The 23,878-nt window shown below is 38.2% G+C and overlaps 1 protein-coding gene across 1 annotated transcript in view; it reads right to left on the reverse strand.

The window, feature by feature from the left end:
• ADAMTS16 (ADAM metallopeptidase with thrombospondin type 1 motif 16) overlaps positions 1-23,878 on the reverse strand; it is a 96,590-nt gene that overhangs the window by 55,270 nt on the left and 17,442 nt on the right. The window contains exons 2-7 of the mRNA XM_070411440.1: positions 20,982-21,264; positions 18,979-19,178; positions 17,036-17,119; positions 14,707-14,866; positions 13,099-13,204; positions 6,588-6,725 (exon numbers count right to left, since the gene is read on the reverse strand). Of these exons, the coding sequence (XP_070267541.1) occupies positions 6,588-6,725; positions 13,099-13,204; positions 14,707-14,866; positions 17,036-17,119; positions 18,979-19,178; positions 20,982-21,264 (971 nt within the window). The remainder of the gene's footprint in view (positions 1-6,587; positions 6,726-13,098; positions 13,205-14,706; positions 14,867-17,035; positions 17,120-18,978; positions 19,179-20,981; positions 21,265-23,878) is intronic.

The following is a 23,878-nucleotide window of genomic DNA, read 5'->3' on the forward strand; positions in this document are numbered from 1 at the left end:
TGTTTTTTCAGCAATGCACCAAAAAATGCTTCTACTGAAGGGAAAATATTGATAATTTGGATTCCATTAAACTTGTGTTAAAGAAAATGAGGCAAGGTCAAAGGTACCACAACATGTCAACATCCTTTTCCCACTCTTATTCATGAACCATAAAATATTAAACAGCCTGAGAGATCTTTTAGTTGTATTTCTTCCTTTTCCAAGTAAAAACTCCAGGTCCCCCAGAAAGGTTATGTCTCTTGCCACCATCAGGACCTTCCCAGACATAGTGATAAAGGCCTGATCAGCATGTAAGCTCTGTTTCCCTCTGCTGCTCTTTCCATCACATGGTGGTACCCGTTTTCCAGTCTTCACGTCATATGTGCTCTGCAGAAACAGCAACACGCTGTGACTTACCGGTTTGTTTTTCTTAAGATGAACATTATATAGCGGAGCAAAATGTGCACTGAACTGTACTATTTCCATTAAACCCTAAAGCAAGCATAATCAACTCTACAGTCAAATCACAATTTCTCATCGACAGGGTATAGGGTATGACAGGGGACCCATGCACCCCTCAAACTTCCAGTTCTGGTCACCTTCCTCATGTAATGATGTGGACTGGTGTGGTCAGAGGGGAGGCATGTTCAATGACCAGTAGTACATGACTTACATTTAAAAAAAATAAATTGAAGATGAGTCCATGTTGTCATTAAATTTAAAATAATGAGCTAAATTTTCCCTAAGTCCTAAGCCTCCAGGATGTAGACATGAGTAAATGTGATGAGGCCTGTTTCTGTTCATAGGAAATGACACATTACTTTATTGACTAGGTTGATGAATGTACTCCAAACACGCATCTGTCCTTCTTGACTCTACCAAGTAGGGAGAAAAGTTGTGCTGACAACTTTAGGCCAATTGAGTTCCTTATTATGTTTTTTCCGTGTACTACATGCTAAGTTGCTAATAAAGGAAGTTAGATTCATCATTAAGAGTTTGCATTTATCCTTACTCATTGTCGGGATCATATCCAAAGAGCCACCTAAATTGGTGGAGAATGTAGCAGTGTTTTGATTCCTTGGAAATCAGGAAGTCAGCAAACATGTCAAAGAAGACCAAGTCAGATTCATTAAGCTGATGAAAAGTCAGTGTTAACACGCTGTAGACATGTCCAATTTATAACTGGTCATCTCAAGTAAACCTTCATAGCGAACTTGATATTGAATGTCTTTTTTTTGGGAAAATTTAATCTTCCAAGAAAACAGACTTAATGAGCATGTAAAATCTTGCATATTTACTTATCATCATGGGGTCCAAAGAAATTTAAAAAGTCCCTGAAAACAAAGGCCCATTACTGAATTGCAACAGAAAGGTTTTACTGATTGGCACAAAAATAAATGAACATACTTCAGATTACATTAAACCGTTCCAATAACACAGGACAAAAATGGCTTTGAATTCCAGAATCTTAATACTGTAATCATTCTGAAAATCATATTCTGATTTGAAGATTACAACCCATATTTAGTGTCATCAAAATAAGTATTCTCTAAGCATATAAATATTTTCTTTCCATGAATTTCCCTATACTTATTGGCAGTTAAAACACATTTTCTGGACACTTTTATGATGCTGATTTTCACTGCACATCTGAACCTGGCCCTCCCCTGTTTCCCAAGATGTCAGTGAACATTTATAAAAGCTGAAAATGTTTATGTTATCTTCATCATAAGTAAAAGGATGAAAAAGCAATACAATTTTTTTTAGAAGACTCCAAAATTATAGAAAGAATTTGAGATATAGAAAATTCCTAATTTTTCTTATTAATAGGAGAATACCGAGAGCCTTAAAACGAATGTTCTTTATTACAGTAAGCAGAATTCTTTACACACCCACATACACACACACACAGCTGCAAGAAAAAGCTAAACATAATACTAACAATCCCCAACTTGCTTTCATGAGAATACTGTGTAGGGAACAAATGCTAAAAGGAACCCCTGTGTGTGTCGTGTCAATTGTAGAATAATGTTAACACTGCCTTTTTAAATAATAAAAATAGAAAAATGACCAAGTGTATACCCCTAGTATATAGGCTTATATTACCAGGATACAGATATTGTCCACACAATTCTCACTCTTCCTAGGTGGCATTAACTATGAAAATCAGTCAGAGTTAATATTTTACCTGCAGTCTTAAAATAGGACTATGAGGGAGGGACCACAAGCTGAAGGCTGGAGTCCATGCATGCTGGTGGCCAGGATGCTGGCTCAGAAAATGTGTTATGAGGAGAAATAAAGGAAGAGGCAGCAATCAAGGTAAACCAGCCATAGGTTCACTGATTCAGGTGGGCATGGAGGAGCAGTCCATCCGATAATAGACAACAAATATTAGTAAAACTGACAAAAAGAGTTCATTACCATGCCGGAATGGTGTTCTAGAAACAAGACAATGTAAATTGTGGGGGGAAAAGAAAGAAAGAAGAGGAAAAGAGGAACTCTACTGAAAAAAAAATAAGAAAGAAAGAGAGAAAAAGAATGAAAACCTAAAACCCAAAGTAAGGACCTCAGTGAAACTGGCCAGAGAGGCCAGTAGAACTGTGAATGGTATCCAGAGAAACTAACAGGGATGGCATACTTTTGTCCTTAATTTTTAGCTTGGAGTAACTAGTTCTTAGTTTTGACCACAATAATATATGTTACAAAGACTTGGAAGACAGCTAGCTTCCTGCTAGTCTGGCACTTTTTGGGTGCTGCCAACCTATTTCTTCTTCCATCAACTCTGATCGAGCCAGTGCCAGTCATGAGCTCTGCAGCTGCCTCTCTATGCTGTGTTGCCTGTTCAATTGCTGGCATCATGTTGTAGTAAAACCAATAAAAGTACAAGAAAAGTGTTCCCAGTGGTTGTGTAGACTGACCCAGGATGGAATCACTCCAGAGTTGGGTCTAGAGGAGGGTAAAAGTGGGAGATCACACGTGTGTCATCAGGTATGGAATGGTACAGACAGGTAACTTTATATCAATGGTTTTCTTTTCTGTGTTTGTATTAATATTTATAAATACACACTATACAACATATAAATATAATTTTATTGTTAAAAATTTGTAAAATATATTTTATATATCAAATGTATAATATATAAAGTATTATGTAAACGTAAGGTATATTCATAAAGTATAAAGAAACATTTTATAAGTGCATGCACATATGTAAATCTTTAGTTATTTTTATATATACATATGCACAGTTCTATTTATTTTTAAAATTCTGTGCTGATGAAAGCTTTGCTTTCCTTGAAATATTGGTATTTGCTCTATTTTATGTTAATATGAACAGATTATATCTCCTTTTTGTTGCTTTGGTTTCTAGAAAGATCATAGACCAATTTTAAGCTTCACAATCACAGCTAAAGATTGTCCTTTAGGATCTATATAATTGTTTTTTTCCCTTGGTCTTCATTTTTTCCCCCTTTTGCTTTTCTCTGCATCTGCTTGTGAATTATACTATTTTTTGTATGATAACCTATTCCAATTCCTTTTTTTATTTAATAATTTTTATTGTGTTCATATTTCTTGTTAGTCTTTACTTCACAGAAAAGATGTAGGTGCCAAGGCATTCCGAATATATAGAACTAGAGGCCTGGTGCATGAAATTCGTGCAGGGGGTGGGGGGGGTCCCTCAGCCCGGCCTGCACCCTCTCCAATCCGGGACCCCTCGAGGGATGTTCGACTGTCAGACATCTCTCTTGCAATCCGGGACCACTGGCTCCTAACCACTCACCTGCCTGCCTGCCTGATTGTCCCTAATCACTCTGTCTGCCTGCCTGATGCCCCTAACTGCTCCCCTGCCTGCCTGATTGCCCCTAACTGCTCTCCTGCTGGCCTGATCACCCCTAACTGCTCTCCCCTGCCAGCTTGATCGCCCCTAACTGCTCTCCCCTGCCGGCCTGATTGCTCCTAACTGCTCTCCCCTGCCACCTGATCACCCCTAATCGCCTCTGTCTTGGCCCCGCCACCGTGGCTTTGTCCGGAAGGACGTTCGGAAAACGTCCAGTCTATCCGGTCTAATTAGCATATTACCCTTTTATTAGTATAGATAGTTTCATTTTTCAACACTTAAGCTCTTAGTGCTGGATGATTCTTTGGAGATTGTGATTCTTTTATATTCACTCAGACATCCAGAAAAGAACATTCACACAGGACTATGCTCCCTTATCCAAACCTCTGGTGTCAGCTGTCTTTTTAGGATTGTTCAGATTTTAGAAAACTAATACAGTGCATATACTGTATATTATATAACCACTCCAGCAGGGGATAGAGCAGGGCCCTGTAATCAAGCACATAATGTTTTTATAGCAAAAAAATATAGGAATCATCACTTTAAACATATTCTGGAGCAATGAGAAATTATATTGGAAAAGATGTGTCTGATAATTCCATCTTTCTCATTGTACAGGTACTTTTCAATTACTAAAGAAGTCTTTATTTCCCTAGGCCAGGAATTTTTCTTTCTGGATACTCTGTATTTAAAAGAAATTGTTTTTAAAAATCTGTAACTACTACATTTTTATTTTGTGTATGTAATAAACAATATAAATTAGAAGAAAGAAATCTCTCAAATTAAAAAAAAATAAATTCTTTATATCCAAGGTGTTTATAAGCTAATGTATGTCAGCTAGTAGAATACATATTGATTAGCTTTAGGTAACTTTACTAGGAAATGAATTAACCAACCTGAAAATTCCAACAGTCTGTATAATTTTAATACAGTTTTCACAAAATGCTAACAAATAATTTCTGACTAAGCAAATCAGATTGAGTCAGAATGACTTAAAATACATCTGTCCTTTTTTTCCCTTATTCTTTTTTAAATTTTAATTTCTTAAGGTAAGGTGGTTTCATTTATTAGCTTTCTACAAGAATATACAATTAAAATAGAAGTGATAATTCTTATATTTTCTTTCACAAATCTAAAAAATATGAATGTGTTTAGTTGAGAAGTACTAGAATCAGTAGATGATTGTGAGTCAGTGAGTTGTTAGCAAGCAAACACAATTCTTCTGTGTCTGGTAAAATACATTTCTGATGAATAAACATGTCCTTCATCCTGAATAAGAGCAGTTCTCCTTCCTGGGAGCTAAAGAAATAATAATGTTCCCATTTTGGGTGTCTTACAGGAGGAACAAAGATATCAAACCTTAGTCTTATCCAGGTATCGCCATGGTCCTCAAAGACTGTATTCAGAAGCGAAGAAAGGGATGGTGAGAAGTTCAGGTGGATCCAGCACCTAAATTCTTATGCCTATGTAATCAGCTGTCTATGTTTATTATCAGATATAAGTCATCAAGAGTTAAGACCTACTTTCTAAGCAAATAAAAATTCTTCCTCATCTTTATAATATGTGAGCCAAGTAATTTTTTTAAAATAACTACATGTAAAAACAAAACTAAATGTTATGAGTTCAACAGAATTGCTTTTCCTTGGCTCTTTAAATATATGGTTCTTGGGGTCAGTGAAGTCACGTCTAAGGTTCAGCATTCCTAGGTTCTATTTTCAATTCTGCCAATAGTTATCTGGTCCCTGCAATCTCAGCTACTTCACCTATAATGTGATTTGGGGCTGGTGATACAGCACATGTTCCTTTCTGTATGAATCCTCTTATTCTTTTCCTCAAGAGCACACAGGTAGACATCTCTTAGCCCCACTTCACTTTGGAGGGCCCTCAGCGGAATTCTCAGTTCCAAAAATACAGCCCCTTCCCTTCACATCCTCCAGTACTGTCTTTTGCCAGCCACTGGCTGGATGGAGTAGAGAACAAGATCCTAAAAGAGGAAAGAGCCAAAGGGTGAAAGGAACCTGGGTCTCCGAATGACTACATGGAGCAGAGATCTCACCAACCTACACTGGCATGTGATGCAAGTCAGAAATAGTTATGGTTTAAAGCTTAAACCATAAATGCAAATTCATTGAGATTTGGGGAGTAATCTACCTTATTAACAGATCTAATGATATTTCTTAAAGTCACTTCTTTCTCTAAAATTTTAAAATATAATGACTATTGTTCAGGAAGTCAAATCCTACCTTCCAAATATTCTATACCTTAAATGAATTAGTGCTATAATCAAATTTCCTAAAAATAATGATTAAAATAATAGGCTTTTACAGCCAGGTTAAGGTTTATATATTCAAGTTTTTCCTCCTATTAAGAAATGAATTTTGTTAAAAAAATTTACGTGTGCTTTTGTGTGCACTGATATATACCTGCCAGATCTTCCCATTCAAGGACTGAAATGTCTAGTTATAGACAAGAGAATTAAAAAAAAAAAACACCCTAAATGTAGACAAAATATTTTGGCTTGGTAAGTATCATATGGACTTCCTTTGAGTTTAAAGGTTGAATGATGCTGGATTAAGCCTACAAGCCTACATGCTCTAAGGAAGTGTTTGGCAAACTCCTTACTCAAATAAATATCTCAAGACACTTTCAAATGGGATCCACCTTGGGAAGTCACACCCAAGCTCGGTGGCTGCTTGGACAGGATCAGGCTGACTAGGTATTGACCATGAAAAGCACCAAGAGATATACGACCAGCTTCAAAAGTTCATACCTTAAAAATTTGTGCAGGTACTGGCGGCTGCAGGGTGACCAGGAGAAGACCCCATTGCGTCCTGCTAATGTAGGGGACATTATGTTGCCCTCAGACTTTTTGCACATGTTCCCTTCTCCATCATGGATCATGCCAAAGCTACGAGAGAGAAAAATGGTTCTTTCAAAACAAAGAATGGTTTAAATTGTCTAATATACTCTAACAAGCACATGTAAAAACACTGTGAAGACTCCCCTACTTTTGAGGGCTAGTCAGGCAGAGAAATTATTGCTTTAACAGCCAAATTGTGGAGACAAGGCACAGATTCATAGACTTTTCCTGAAGAACTACCCATTCACTGGGTTGTTTGAAAGTACTCACAAATATCAAAACAGAGCACTGTCCAGATGTTGCTGAGGGCAGATGCTTTCTTTATAAAAAAGCATTTCAAATGGCATGGGGTGGACCATTTGCTTGATCTTGGTAGAGCTAAAACTGTTCTATGTTTCTTCATTCCCTCTGCTCTCTTCTGCTCAGAATTTCCAGTGTTTGTCAGAAATACAGATGCCAGACTCCCCAGGTGTGTTTGATACCTAACACAATTTGAGAATTACTAGCCAATTACTGCAACTCTTGGTTCCTACACCTACCCAGTACTGCTCCATCTAATCTAGGTCTACACTGCCAGAAGCTGTGACAGCTGGACATTTATTAACCCAAATACTCCCTGCAGTCCTTTGGAGGAAGTGGCTCCATGGGACCCCAATGAGTGGCTATAGTTACCTTTATTTCTGGGCCTTGTTTGACAGTGAACCTGTTACAGACAGAATGTTAAGCATGCTACCTATGTTTTTAAATGTAAACCTCACTACAAGCCTATAACATAGGTATAATATAATGACAGCAAGACTGAGGACTTGAGAGAAGCTTGTCCAGGGTCTCAGAGTCAGGACTGGAACCTGAAAGTCTAATGTCAGAGCCCAGGCGGGACCCATGCAATAGTATAATCCAAGCGTGATTGAAGGATGTATCTGAGAAATTCTAGTGTGCAAACATTGTCCAACTTCTGCAAAATTCCTACTCAGTACCAAGGGTGATGTATATGCAGTCATTTCAGCCTCCACCCATTCTCTGAAGTTCTATTAAAAGCAATCAATCAAGGCCAGAGTAACCATAAGGCAGAGAAAATGTGTCATGGCTATGGAAAAGATTCAGAATGTAATCACATATGGGTGGCTGCTTTGGGGAGAAAGTGACCAAAATGAAATACCAACATACCCACCCCTGGCTGGCCCTTGATCTGAATGTGGAGAAGACACATTATGGGCCATCAAGTACCCTAGATAAGTTTGTCACCACTTTTGCCTACATTTCTAAGAAATTCAGTCACAATACCCCAGTTCTGAGAACATCTTGGTCTTGAACTTATCTCTAACATATTTTCAATGATTCTTTCTAGCATTAATCTCAAACTCTGCTGTGCATCAGAATACCTGAAAAATATACTGTATAGTGTGTCTATGCAAAGCCCACCCTGATAGGTTTCTGATTTAGTAGATTGTGGGTTTGGCTCTAGCATTTGGGTGTATTCTGACACAGTAAGTTGATTCTCATACCCACCCAATCTGGGCACCACTATTTTAAGAGTTGTGTTTCCAAGTAGTACAACTCCCATAAATGGTACTGTGATGTTTGCCAACACATTAGCATGAAAGTGCCACAATGATCACATTTGATATTCACATTAATATAGTCATGGATGAATGACTAGAACACATTCTAAAGATAAGGTTGGTATTTGGCAACCCAGAAATATGATTAATATTCAAGTTAACATGTTGGATAAATTTTTGCTTCCATGAACCATAGTACTTTATTCAAAGTGACTACACCCCATATATTAATGCATTAAATATATAAATACGTATTTTTTCTTTCCTACCTACTATCTAATAAATTTCTAAAGAACAGAGATTCTTGTTATCCATGCTCATAACCCCAGAGCCAGTGGGCTCACCAGTCCATAACAGGTTCTCTAGTCATATTTGTTGAATGAACAAAGAACAACCTTCCAGCTTTAACACCAACTCAATTATCCAAATAGAAACATAATTTTAAAATAAATTAGACTGGAGAATTATGTTCAGTGTCAGATGCCTTTAATATCTTCTATAGTACTTTCTCGAGTGATTCAATTACATCATGTATTCCTTCATTATTAATGATATACTCAGATGAACAGCCAAGTATATTTAGAGGTTGTATCAATTATTTCAGGCTGTTTAGATAAAAGGGTTGAGGAAATGAGAAAGTCTCTAAAGAAACCATCTTGGATAATAAATCACATCCTTGGCCTGATGATGGTAACCGCTGGTAGAACCCAGATGTCCAGAGCTCTGATGCAGGTTTTTCAAAAAGTCTCTGTCATTCATAAATGGTTTGACTTTGGGCAAATTACTTAAATCCCTGAGTTTCAGTTTCCTCACATAAAATGGGATAATAAAAGTCTCCTCAGAATACTTGCCACCCTGCATGTCACAAACTAAATTTCAAAATTTCTATCCATTTCTCTGATTCAAATATGATCTTGGTCAAATCACTTAACACCTAGACACCATTTGTGTGTGTGTGTTTGTATACATATATAGCATATACATAAATCATATATACATCATATATACATATGTATATATGTATATATGTATATATATGTATATATATGTATATATGATGTATATATGATGTGTGTGTGTGTTTGCATGTGTGGGTTTGGCCAAAGGTCAATGGGTTCCAAATACTTTTGGACACATGAACAAACAAAATGATTTAGGAAGAATGACAATTAATATAATTGGTAAGAAGTGACCCTCTAATTGCTGGGGATCCCTGGAGTACAGTCTGAGAATCACAGGACCAATGATCTCTGTGGCACAGGCTTGCCCTGATAGTGTACATATCCGTCATATCACCCAGTGCCTCCAGACCCAGCAAGAAGAGTTCAGGTTAATGACAGCACAGCCACAAACCGGTGGTGTGCACATATCACCATCAAATGCTCAAAAGACATCTAACATCACTAGCCGAGTATGCTTGAAGTGAATATTAGCAAGCCAATTCTGTTTCTTTTGAGAACATGTCCCTCATCTTCCCTGACTATATCTCTTGTAATGCCTACAGCCCTCACGTTTTTTCTCTAGTATGCCATGTTTATTTTATCTTTCTGTTAGATATTTGGGGGATTTAGATCACTAGTCCTTTTATAGAATCCTAAACAATGCTTTGCTAGCAGAATGCAAATTGTGTCCAGAGAATAGGTCCATAAATATTAAATAAACAAACAAACAGGAAATAAAATGATAGATTATATATACTTTTGAGCACAGTAAATGTGTTTTAATATTGTCTTAATGGTCTGAAATGATCATGCAAATCAAGTATTTCAGCATATGTACTAGTATATAATAGGGATGTTCAACTCAAATAATATCATTGTAATTGTGCATGCACATACCTGCTAAGGATTCCACAGGCTCCACTGGTTTTGAAGATAGAAAGGTAGGTAAGGGAAGACCAGGCAATGTGCCCTGGTCACTCTCAGGCTGTGGGAGAACCACCATGTATCTGAGTCCCAGGGTGCTAACCATTAAATGATATGACTTCCCTTTGCAAACGGGGATTTCCAAATAGATGACATGTTCTCCAAAATGTATAATTTGTTCCTCAATATGTTTATGCCAATTCCTCCACACTTGCATGTAGCAAACCACACATCCTGTGTCATGAGATTTAATTTAACCAGGACACTCTTCCTTCCCCACCTGCTTACGAGCAATCCTGACTCAATCCCACATACATGCAGAGAACACAAATTCTCGCTTCTGCTTCCAGTCTTTCTTCCTCTATTTTCCAACACAAATCTAAATGCTGGTTCTTAGCAATTTCTATGTTTAGGTCAGATTCCCCAGTATAAACCTCAAGATGTTTTGGAGATGAAAACAACTAAGTTTAATAGAAGAAACTGTCCGGACATTAACTGAAATCTTTCTTCGAGTTAAAGATTAGAAAGCCCATGGCTGAAAGCATGGAGAAGCACTCCTCCACCCTAAGCAATGTCCTCTGAATGTAAGTGGCACCTGTGAAATATGATTTTTACACAGACCTAGTAGATTTAAAGTTGTCTTTTAATTCTTAAGGTACCAAACTCTAAAACTGACTTTGCTTGGAGCTCATTGCAAAGGATAAGATAAAGGCATGCTGTTTATTTATAATGTTTTATCCATATAGAAAACCTATAGTCCCTTTTCTAAGAACAATAGTTATTAAATAAATGAACTGAATAAATGTGCTTGTCTTCAAATAAAATTCACAGAGTTTAATTACTGAGTCTTCTATGCCACACCCTCTCTCATTTGATGTACTTTAAAATACTCCTCATTTGTTCACTTGCTCACTCCCCAACTCACTCCTCCCATGCCATTCATTCAGATTTGCTGAATATTCAGTATAGCCTCTCTGCTGAGCCAGTGAAGGAAGATGAGAGATTGTTCTGAGTGGTTTATATGGTTTGAGATACATGAAAAATTGCTTTGCACATTTATAAAAAGTGCTCCACAAAGAGAAGGTACTATAATTATTATTGCCATTATTGTTATAACTATTATTATCACTCAATTTGGCATTTAGCACATGCAATTAATTTGCACATCTCTTACAGCTATGTCCTATTTCGATAAGATCAAAAGCTATTTCATGGGCAAATTGACTCTTTTGAGCTCCCAGTTCCTCTATCTCTTGCACAATGTCCTCTACACATCAGGTGCTCACTAAGGAGTTGCTAATTTTCTGGAGGTTAATTCTATAGGGAGTGAGACTCCTCTTCATCCAAATCTAGAGCATCTGTCCTTCTTCCATCTATATTCCCTCTTGCAAGTACAAGCACTTATCTCTTGTTTGGAAAAATCTCTTTTTCCATCTAGACCGAGCCCAAGTGATAAGAGGAAATATTAACAATGGACTTCTAAGAGAAAATAATAGCAAACACTGTTAGTCATTGACATTGAAGACCCCAGTGTTGGATGTATCAAGTTTAGCTTCTGTTAAGTTCACCACCTGCAACTGCTTGCACTGCCAATGCCCATATCTCAACTGCTTATCTAATGCCGATTTGCTCAGCCCTCGGTGACTTAAACATTTCTTACCTTGATTGTTTAATTAAATTCAGGTATGGTTCAGAGGACAGCAAGAGCCCCGTGTCGTTAAAATAATGAGAGTTTTTGAAGTTCTAACTCTAGTAGTCTATTAAAAAAACAATTATGATGTAACTGCTGAAAGCTTTATGAAGTGTAGGTGCAATTTTCTGGGCACTGAAAAAGTCAATCATTACCTGTAATGATGAAGGGATCAGTAATGGGATATACAGTTTCACTTTCAGGTCATCAGTTCATACACAATTCAAGTCTGCATGGCCTCTGTGTGGTTCCATTACACACAAAGGTGCACATGTGAACATACACACACAGACATGCACATACAGATGCTTTGAACAGGTCAGGGTAATGAGTGACCTCAGGCCATTTGCAAGTAAAATTGGGGTTAATGTAAAAAAGAGAAAATTATATTTCCTGGTTGTGCATTTTCTAGGAGAAATTTCAAGTTTAGCTGCAGTATAGTAGGAAAATACCTTCATATGGTCAGTGCTCCTATGAATCATGGCAATTGTAGGAAGTTAGCAAGGGCCCATTAAAAAATTAATAGATGGTGCCTCAAGGTAAGGCAAGCTTACAGCATTATAGGTCCAAGAAACCTTATCTAGTAATAAGTTTCTATTGATAGAAATTTTTCATTCAATAGGAATAAATATAAGCTTTTAACATAAAAAGATGCCACCCATGACAAGCCATCCATTGCTGAGAGCTGCTTGTCCAGCAGCAGCATCTGTCTGTGCCAAGCTGCCAGGCTCACTGCTTGCCCTGATGCTACCCCATTTCAAAACTGGCAACACTTGGAAAATGGGAATGTGGGAAGCAAACCATTTCCTACTGGGCCCAATATCCTGTAATACTTGCACTCCCCAAACTCTGCTCAGTACACCAATAAAAAAAAATACCTCTCCAAATTCTAAAAGAGATATGAGAACATGAACTCAATAACAAGTTAACAATAGAAGGGCCTATTACTGCCCTCTGTTGTCTGGAGCCTCTAACAGGAGCTGACCATGGAATAGGATTAACACAGGACAGAGGAGCAGGACTGATACAAGTGTCTGCAATGGCAGGTGCAAGTATGAGCAGGAATATAAGGGAAGAACAGGGTGAGGAAAGTATAAACACATGCACTGAATGTGCAGGACAAGGTATTAAGATAAAAACAAAAGAAGTACCTAAGTGACAATATTTACAGCCTGTCAATGACATTCTCCTTGGATATATGTGAACCCCCCTTACAGACTTGACCTAATAAATCCATATTTCTATTGCAACCAACCAAGAGGGAAAGGACCCTGGGCTTGACCCTCCCATGTACATGTACTTACTTGTGTCCAGACTCATGGGCGATGGTGAAAGCCAGCCCAAGACCTGTATCTTCATTAATCGTACAGCTGCGATATTTACTACACATTCCACTTATGGGCGCAAATCCTATGGGCATAAAGGTCAAACGAATATATAAGAGTTTTCAATAAAATAAAGGAAGAGGGTTTATTATACAGGCTAATTTACTGTCCACCCTTTAGGGAAATTTGGTTCTCATATCCATCTGCTGAAATATGAAATAGGAAACCTTTAGACTCTTAACAAGAAGGGCTCTTAACAATGTGGGAGTAGGGGATCTGTTCTCTGCATGGAAAACTCTTCAGGGCTCTATGAAATGTTCATATCACAGGCTACAACTTGGACAGAGTAGAAGAGGGGTTTCACTGCAGATGGAAGAGAATTTCTGTCTCTTTCTATAAGCATATGTATTCTCAAAAGACGAAATAAAAAGTGCTATGGGGAATGGGTGTGTCAGGAAGTCCCAAGACCACACAGGTTCAAGGATTTGCCTGGAGGACACACATAGACTCAGAATTTGTTATATTCATAGGTATGATTTAGCATGGCAAAAGGATAGAGAGAAACATTAGCAAAGGAAACAGGTACATGAGAAGCTTGGGGGAAGCAGGCATGAGCTTCCAGAGCCCTCTCCCAGTAAATCCACACAGGACAGGATTGGTTTCCTTAGTAACAAGTCACAACAAGTGTAGACTGTTGTCCACCAGAGAAGCTCATTAGAGACTCAGTACCCAGGGGTTTTATTGGGGCTGATCACAGAGGCAGCCTCTGCCTGGCATGGACCCAAATTCCAGACTCCTAGGAGGAAAGCAGGCGTTCCATGTAATTCACATTATTTGTACAAACAATTTTGTCAAAGTGAGCCACACTTGTGAGGTAAGATGATGGGAACCTTCTTGAAATATAAGTTCTCAGAGGCCAGCTAAGGGTCAACCTCATAAGCAGGTCTTCCTAGGACAAGCAGTCAGGTTAACCTATATTAAACTAAGTCCTATCTGAGTGGTTTTATAATAAAGGATCTTTCTCACTAAAATCCTAGGGAAAATGGAGAGTTAGGGAAAAATGTCCAGGAGAGCTCTGGTCAGGAGCACACTATGCTTAATACTAACTATTTGGAAAAAATGTCAAAGTACTGCCTCTAAGATCTACTCAGCCCTATAAACATATAAGATTGTTATGACTGAAACATTAATAAAGGAATTTTTAAAAATTAGGAATATAATATAGTTGTAATATCTCTATGATATTCATAAATGTACCATTTCTGCCACATAATAAGACACCCTTGACTCTATTGACCCCATTCTCTCAGAAGAAGAAATGAAAAAATTTATTTCTTAAGTTCGAATAGACAAAAACTCTTGAATATGTTACGAACATTCCTTTGTGAAGTAATCACTTTTGATGAATAAATTCAAACTCTTATTTTTGGCCAAAGTTCATAGACGGATGCCATTTTCTTCTTTAAAATTGCACTCAGCAGTGGCTACCACTTATAGATTGGGAATAGGGGCAAGAATTCACTATATATGGCCACAGAAGGTGCATAGCACATTTGTGGTCCTCAAAACTCTGCTGGATGATCTTACCCAAAGTATCACAGGGCTCATTCTTCCAGGAGCATATGTCCAGACCTGTGAGTAAGATGGCGTGGTCATGGCGAGTTCCATCTTTCCCCATCAAACCAGACTGCCACTGGCAGAAGCTACTTAAGGTGTGATCCGCGTGATGGCTTATCACAAGCCCTGGCTATGCAAGAGAGAGCAAGACCACCATGAGAACAGAAAGAAAACAGAGTATAATGCAATTGTTACTAGCATTGGTATCACAGCAAACTCTCATTAACTTGGATTTCAAATACATAGATGGATCCAAATAGCATATGTACTAATGCATCCATTTTATGTATTACAACACAAAAAAGTATGTTACATAAAACCATAGAGATTTAGTGTACATTTCTCTAGTTCTGTGCTAAAACAGTTGGGATGCATTTAGCTGACCCTGAATGCATTTTCAGTGAGCCATGAAAGATTATTTTTGTGTATCAAATTTTTGCGTTAAAAATCTTTGTAAAACAGTTTGCAAAATTATATAAGACAATAGGATCAATTGCATGTGACTAAACACATACACAAAGCACACCTAGTCACTGCATGTTTACTTCATTAGCAAGTTGAGCAAGTGGGATTTCCAACTTATAGCCCTTTTAATATTTATTATTGCAGTGTTACTAAGTCACCACAGAGGCATCATATTCATGAGGAAGGCAGGTCAATTGGGAAAGCTTTATTTCTGGAAAATAGACTGGAAATGGAAGGAAACCACATAGAAAACATGTGACCTTAATTGCATATACCAAGGTCTAGTAAAGTAACTGAAATATCAGAAGAACTTGTGAACACTTGGGAAATGACGAATTTGGGAGCCGCAGGAACATCCAGAACAGGCTGCAATGAAAGGTGTGAACCTTCTTTATAGCAATGCTATATTTTCCTATAATGGTCACAGAAAACCAGATCAAATACCTCAATTCTAGGACAACCTGTGTAAGGCTCTCATGACTGGAATGTTGTGTTGGAATTTTTGTCCTTCAGTCATGCAATATGTTTTCTCTTTACAAGTTTTTGTCTTTCCAGAAAGTCAAATACACCTGAGCTAGATGTTGTACATCAAAACTGGGGCATGCCTTCCATTCTTCAGCTGGCGATTTCCAGGAACACTGCATTAATCAAAGTTAACACAGGTGTACGATCAAAAGATAACCTCTCCTATTCTTTGCAGCTTGGAGGAATTCCAAGGTGAAAACAATTTAATACAAGGAATAATTAACCTGTCACCTGAGAAACCCTGCTGGCTCAGCACCCCCTCCCCAGACACATACTTACACAAAGACAATGAGGTTGTATCTTCCTGACTATTCAGGCTAGAAACAGGCATGTCCTAGCTACCCCCACTCTGCCCAGGAAAAAAGCAGAGCCCCAGAATATTAAAGCCCGTGGGCATCTTAGATCTTAGATTTCATCTAAAAATCTTTTGTTTTATAAATAAACAAATAAACTATGGCTAACAGGAGATTCTGCTAAGACATCAGCAATGGGGGAACTGGATGCAGGGTGCCTGACTCGGGTCCCAGGCTCACTCTCCCATGCCCAGTCAATGATCACCTTGGGCCAGAATAGAAGCGAGAGCCTTTGATGGCTGAGATGTTCCCCCCCACCCTGCCCCGCCCGGTTACTTATGCCACGAGATGTTCATATGCATCCTCTTGTGAACTGAAATGTATGTCTGGACATTTAGACTGGGACTCTGGAATGGAGGCAAAGGAGGTGCTTTTACCAAATGCTACTAAGATCCAGCATAATTTGATTTTTTTATATGTAATGAGAGAAATGTGCTCAACGCTTCAGAATCTCTATGAAAATAAAATCCTAGGATTAAAGATGGTGAGGGTTAGTGGGATCAATCAGTCTTAGCAGTTGGGAGACAACAGAGCAAAGCAATGCAATGCGACACAGTACAATTTAACTTCTACTCTACAGGACATTCTTAGTCTTCTAGCAAAAGACAAAAGGGGCTCAGTTCCATGTGGCATCCTGAAAGCTCACGGTGGCTGAAGACACAGTTTGCACTTTGTCTCCCAAGTGTGGTTCCCACCCATATATTAAAGGCAGCTTTTCTATTCCATTTTCTCATAAAGCAATTACATGAGTACTTCTTACTACCTCTGCACAAAAAACACAAACTGTCAAATAATCATTAAAGGAACTGACAATCAACCCATTGCATAAGACACAAAATATTAAAATTTTTTGTCCCCAAGGGAAAGAGAATTAAAGAATCCATATTAAAGAAAACAAAGCGTTATTTTGCATTTATTTTTCTGGGAGAAAAGTTGATGTTTTAAAGACAGAATACCTGTTCTTCTTCTAGAAGAATCAGACCTACAATTGCAATGTTGATGTTTCCTCCTATTGTTCCATCTTTGAATAAAGCAGACACCTGAAAAAGACAGGTAATCCATGTCAGCCTCCATAGGTGACACCATTTTCCCCCTGCCCTCAGTCTGCCTGGAGTTCTGATGCTGAAGGCCAATCCCCATGTTTCCTAGTAATGTACCAACATTATGTTTCTTATACTGCCCGACAGACAAGTATATGAATATCTTTCTACCAAAAGACCAATTGTTGAATCCCTGTCATTGGTGCTGGGAGTGAAAAACTGAAGTTTGGGGAGGGAGGTTCCACTTCTTCTCAAACCCCAATGTGGGGATTACAAGGTCTCTGAATTACAAAGTGTCCTCAATTGAATTGAATAGAAGATATTTTACTCATAGTGATAACTGCGTAGGTAAGTACTCCCCATGTTCTCCCGGCAAGAGATTCCAGAAGCATAAAACAAATGCTGGGAAAAGACCAAGAGGGCATGAGAAATAAAAGAAAACATGGGAAGATGATCGAAGAAAGAGACAAACATTTGAGATGATGATCACAAACATTTGAGATGGCATTTGGGGTGATAAGTGATGATAGTCGGCAGTGTGGGATACAATAGGGAGGTGACTTGGCACTGATATACCTCTCCCCACTCTACACTTGAGGTGTAGAAACATTAGAAAAGTTATACATAATAGAGGTGACACTTGCTCAAATCAGAGCATCCTGGGCCCTGCTGTCCTCAGCCCTGTGGCTGTGTAGTTGTAGGTGCCTCAGTGTCACTGTCTCCCTCAGTTCCCTAGGAGGTCATAAACCACATGGGTCAACCTACCAAAAATGACCCTAGCCATAATAGGCATGTGGCATAATGGAATATAAAACACACTTAGGGGTACTCTGTTCATTAAGGCAGAACATAAAGTAGATTTTTAAAATATTGTTATCACAACTCTTTTTAAAATATGTTTCTATTGATTTTTTTTTCTAGAGACAGAGGAAGGGAGAGGGAGAGGGAAATATTGATCTTTTATCTCCTGTATGTCCCCTATTGGGGATTGAGCCCAGAATCTGGGCATGTGCCCTGACCAGGAATCAAACAAGTGACCTCTAGGTGCATGGGACAATGCTCAACCAATTGAGCCACACCGGCCAGGGCACAACTATTTTTTTTTTTTTGTCTTAAAAGTTCTTACCGCATACATACACAAACACAAGTATCTATGTGTTGTGATAGATGTGCTAAGTAACTTTATTTTGGTAATCATTATGCCACATATTTGTATGTCAAATTATCACTTTATACAGCCTAAATTTACAGAATGTTATATGTCAATTTTAACTATTTTTTAAAACACATTTTGGTGACCCAAGATTTTATATACTGTTACCTAGATGTCACTTAAGTGAAATGAGCCTTAGATACCTCTTACCACTCTTCCATAATTACTATAGCTGCCACTCTGGGGACAGACACTCCTTATCTGAGATGACATTCTAAAAAGCTGTATTGTTTTTTCTGCTTTTCTAGATAAAATAATGTATACTCAATAGCTGGACATTAACATTCCTAAAATGAGTATTTCTATGTAACCATCTAAAAAACCACACATACAGTGGTGATAAAAAGATTTGATGCACCAAAATGTCTCAGCATACACTTTTAGATTTCAGACATTAGTACATCAAAACAGGTTACTGGCTTACAGAGAGGATCAAATTCTTCATCCACCTTAATTTTTTCTCTGAAGTTCTAAAAATGGCTCTTTTGATCCGAGCATAGTAAAACTGAAGGACTTACCACAGATAAAATATTTCTATGTATGAGACATAAATCCATAAGTAAAAAGCAGAATGTAAAACACATATGCACACACACCCCATTAGGTGTAACTATACACTCAGCCTCAACACGATGGATGTTCTTACCATGTTGAGTATTGTCAGCACATAGGTGGTGATATTTTCATGGCCATGATTTTGCATCATCTTTTTGTCGACCACCACCAACGTCTCCACATTCAGTTCCTTATTCCTATGGGACTTCAGCAGAGAGCGCTTGTGCCGTGAGCAAGACTTGTACTCATCAGGCAAGATGAAAAGGTCTTCCTTGGGAGGCTTGGGCATGTCTATGAGGGATGTATAGACAGTGAATTAGAGCAAATTAATCACTAAAATGAGTGGTGGAACTTGTTATATAGAAATGGAATTTAAAAAGTGATTGTTCATTATATATGAACCATATAATCCGTAAAACTTTGTGATACAAAACTTGTGTTAAAGTGGAACACAATTCAAATAAAGTCTGTAGAGTCTAGATGTCATGGAAATCATTGCTTTATTTACCTTTGTATAATTTTGTCCTGATTTAAAACAAGAGAAGGTCATTTTTGCTCTGTAGTGCCAGCATCTAGAAACATAAAGCTCAAAGACTATTAGCATAAGAATTTATGGAATGGGCTGTGCAAATGAATTATTGATAAAGCAATAAAACTAACAATTACAAGAAAGAGTGTTGTCTTGCATCATTTCCTTATTTGAAGGATTTTAATGACCTGACAGCTTTAAAGCTGAGTCCTATGTCTGCACACATGACTGGTTTGTCTGTAGTGTCTCAAACAGATTCTAAATGACTTGGGACAGATCAACCTCACTGCAGAGCTGGCTTTCCTAGAAAGCACCATAAATATTTACCTAACTTAATTAGAAGACAAAATATACTCTGTCCTCTTGAAGCAAGCCATTTAAAAATAATGATGATGCCTGGCCAGCAGAGCTCAGGGTTGGGCATCGACCTGTGAATCAGGAGGTCAGGGTTTGATTCCCAGTCAGGGCACATGCCCGGGTTGTGGCCTCAATCCCCAGTGGGGGGACATGCAGGAGGCAGCCGATCAATGATTTCTCTCATCATTAATGTTTCCATCTTTCTCTCTCCCTCTCCCTTCTTCTCTGAAATCAATTAAAAAAAAAAGTTGAAGAATCTGTCTTTAAAAAAATAGTTTTGGCATTTATAATCAGTAAGTTAAATCTAGGTTAAAAACAATTCGGTTTAGTGCATGCCTTAGAAAATGTGGTTATAATTGTATCGTGGGAAAATAGACTTTAAAATATCCACAGGTATTATGGTACTTATTCTTTCATTATAGGTGCCCACTGGTTATGGGTGGTTCATTCCCTTCCACAACATATATGGAGCTTCTGCTCATGCCCACCTCTATTTTAGGACATTGGGTATAGCAACACAGGAAACCAAACAGCAGAAAAAGACGGGGCTGGGTGAAGATGGGCTCATGGGAGGAAGGCTTACTGAAGTGATGGTGGACGGAGAAGCTGAAGGAAGTGAGGGAAGTTCCAGAGAACACTGAACTCCTATTTTGAATTTGTGAGAGGTTCCTACATACAATGTAAATAACACATCACCTCCTAAATGTTCATGACAAAAAAAGACTTTGATAAAGCTTGGTGATAAATTGTAGGTAAATTTATGTCTTGCAAGTCTGTCTTTTGATGTGGTGATTCAAGTACATAAATATGTATAGAGATAAATGACCTCAGCAGGAAAACTATGTGGGCTTTAATAAATCTAGACCTCAAAAATATAGAATTACTGAGTAGACATGCCAGAGTTCTTTTGAAGACGTCTGGTAGATTCGGTATTCGTCAGCAGTGCATCATTTAATCTGTCCAGGGAACAGCTTTTTTTTAAAAAAATGATAACATCTACCATTATCTATCCATCTATCATGGAGAGAGCTTTTATACTGAACATGCAGATAATGGACTCTCTTTGGAATTGTCGCTAACATTTAGTAAGGACAGTTAATACATGTCACTTTGGAAACAGACATAATTTGATGAAAATTAAAAATATTCCATCGGCTTATGTAAATGTTAAAATCATTAAACACATGAAGAGAATCGCCCTTACATACATTTCTTGCGTCTTCCACAGAAATGCTGCTTTTGTGGGTGCCCGAGGTCAAAGCCACCTTGCAGATTTTGATTTTCGTGGTAGAAGAGGTGGTGATTTTCCAGCTCCCGCTGCCTCTGGACCATCATTGCCTGGCGCCCCCTTGGAGCCTGTGGCTCTGTGGATCTCTTGTACAGTATGTGGGAAGGAGGCCCACCCCCGGCAGAATCATTGAGTCGTCCTGCTAGGTGGGAAGGAAGTGGCTTTAAGAAGTAATCTGCTTCTTGTGTTCTTATCATGCCTGACTGGAAAAACAGGGAGAGGAAAGAAAACACAATTACACTTCCAATTGGAGCCATAGTCAGCTCTCCAAGCATTCCTTTGTATCTTTGCTTACAAGCATACCATTCCCCCCTTCTGAGGTTAAGCTCTGGCCCTAGTGTTCCTACTGGTGGGGAAAGGTAAACTTGGTAAATTATCAATGAAGCTATCAGCACCATGGGGGGTAGACCTCCTGGGGCCTAACTGCCACCTCACAGTGGAAAGTGAAATACTTGGAATTTATGCTCTGGATCACAGAGAAAGCAGCCTCTCACACCATATTCCACATGAGCGACTTGGAAATCTTTCTTGCCTCCTAGGACTCTACCAACTAAACTAGAATACAATAATACTTTAAAGTTTGCAGTTCTATCAAGAAATAGCCAAGTCTGAAATTAAATAGTAGCCAAAGCCAGTTGGGTTTCATCCTTTATGCATTTAAACTAACCCAGGAGTAGCAGAGCCATCTTGGATATGTTCAACCTTGTGTAATAACACTACCCAAAGAGGTATTGCACTCTATTGCAGGTAACTAGCTTAAATATTAAACTAAAAAAGAAAAAAAAAGGAAAAGTCATTGTTTTTTTTTAAAAAAAAAACACAAAAAAACTTGTCTGCTATACAAACAATTCCTTGCTTTTCAAGTCACCGCTTGGAAGACTACCAGCTTCTCTAGGTTCTCTGGAGTAGACAGCATTCGGCATCTCTCATGCAAGCCCAAGTGGACTCAGAGAGATTGGCCAGATAAGGCAAACATCCCAGGTAGAATTATCATCTAATTCTACATATCATCTGTGTGATCTTGGAGGATATTTACTTAGCCTCTCTGTGCCATTTTGTCATCTGGACAGTGGATATAAAGAGCGCTACTTTCTATGAGCACATAAGAATTAAAAATAACGTATTTTAAACATATGACCTGCAATAAATGTGTGAACAAAATACGCTGGATTAATAAAACAAAGAGTGTAAAATGTCATACGTCACCCTGACAATTAAGGAGGCTTTGGGGGACTTTGCACTGTATAGTATGAGATTTCTAAAGCCCGAGTGTTGGTGCACCCCATGACACAGTTGCCCCAAACACATCTTTGCTTCTGGCCTGATCCGTTATTTTTTATACTCTTTCTGGCTTCAACTAAAACACTTGTGTTCTGTAACAGCTGTTCCAGACTCCCCTGCTTTTCCCTGGGTTCAAGGCTATATTCTGGGTGGCCCAGGCTGAGGGACAAGATCTTCAGGCAGGAGTGACCTGTCACAGCTGGTGGATTTTTGAATTTTCATTAACAAAGTGGTCAAGCACAGTACTTGTTGCATTTGTAATTTAGTCTGTTACAACATTCTGTTTAAACGATCCTAAATTTCATTAAATACATAGAGCATAATAACTGATAAGACATTCTTTGATAATCAATAGATAATAAAAATTACCAAAAAAAAAAAAAAGAAAAAACACGGTTACTTCATTATCTTGCTGCATTATTAGTTTGCAAGTTTATTTAAAAGATTAGGCAAATCATGGAAGATTAATGCTTTCTCCTTATCAAAGTTTTTCCTTGTTGAGTCAAACATATTTATTTGGAAACTCATAAAATGTCTAGTGTATGCCTGCCCACAGTAACCACTGGGATGTCAGCTGGGTGGATTATTAACCAGGCTTCAGAAAAGGCTAATGTCCTCCATGTTCTGCAAAGGAGCTCTCCTGGGGCCTGCAACTCTAGCATGGCCAATTCTGTAAATCATTTCACACTGGGAAGCCTACCAAACACTCATGTTGCATTTATGAGGAAGGAAAAAATGTGTGTCATGTTAGCGCTGAGAAAACGCTGCTTTTGAGCAATGTAAGTAAAGAAAGTGTTGAAGTTTGAAAGTAGGATGTTTATGTGATCTATGTGCGGTTATCCACAATTAAAAGTTGGTAGATTTCTATTATTGTGTATCTATTTATAGACACTGTCTATAAAAGTTGCATAATCAAAAAATAAAATGGAAATTAAGAAGAAATAGATAAATGCCCAACCACTGAGTCTGTTTCTCCTGCAGTGTAAGAAGTCCTCACTGAACTGGTTCCAAGATTGTCTCAGATGACACCATAAACTATTTTCAAGACAACTAGCTGTCAATAAACACAGTGAAAGCATGATCGGGCTCATTAAGAGAAACATGCATTTTAATTCCCTAGTAACTGCATTTTTACTCTCAAGTGTTATTTGTTTTGAGAATATTCTACTTGTTCTAGTCTTCTTAACGATGTCTCAGAAACACAAGAAAATTTTAACATTTATAGAACTTTCATAAAAGCCAAACTCTGCTTTTTATTTCCTTATACCTCAGGGTCAAACATGAACCTGGCCCGAGGCCAGTCCATCACTTGCTAAGTGCCCAAAATCACAGTAAGCTTTGTTGCACAATTATTTGTGATGCTTTGAAAATCAAAATTCAGCCAAAATCTCCTAAGAAGTTAAATAACCAAAAGGTTCTTTCTTTCCCAGGAGATTTTGCATCTGATTCCTATTATTCCTGTCCCTACTGTGCACCTGGCTTAGGCATTGGGCCTCTTGCCTTCAAGGATAATGGGGCTGTGTGCTGGTCATAGGA

This window comes from Myotis yumanensis, unplaced genomic scaffold (assembly GCF_028538775.1).
Source record: "Myotis yumanensis isolate MYYU_CA2020_CCGP unplaced genomic scaffold, mMyoYum1.0.hap1 SCAF_4, whole genome shotgun sequence".
In the NCBI taxonomy this organism is placed as follows: domain Eukaryota; kingdom Metazoa; phylum Chordata; class Mammalia; order Chiroptera; family Vespertilionidae; genus Myotis; species Myotis yumanensis.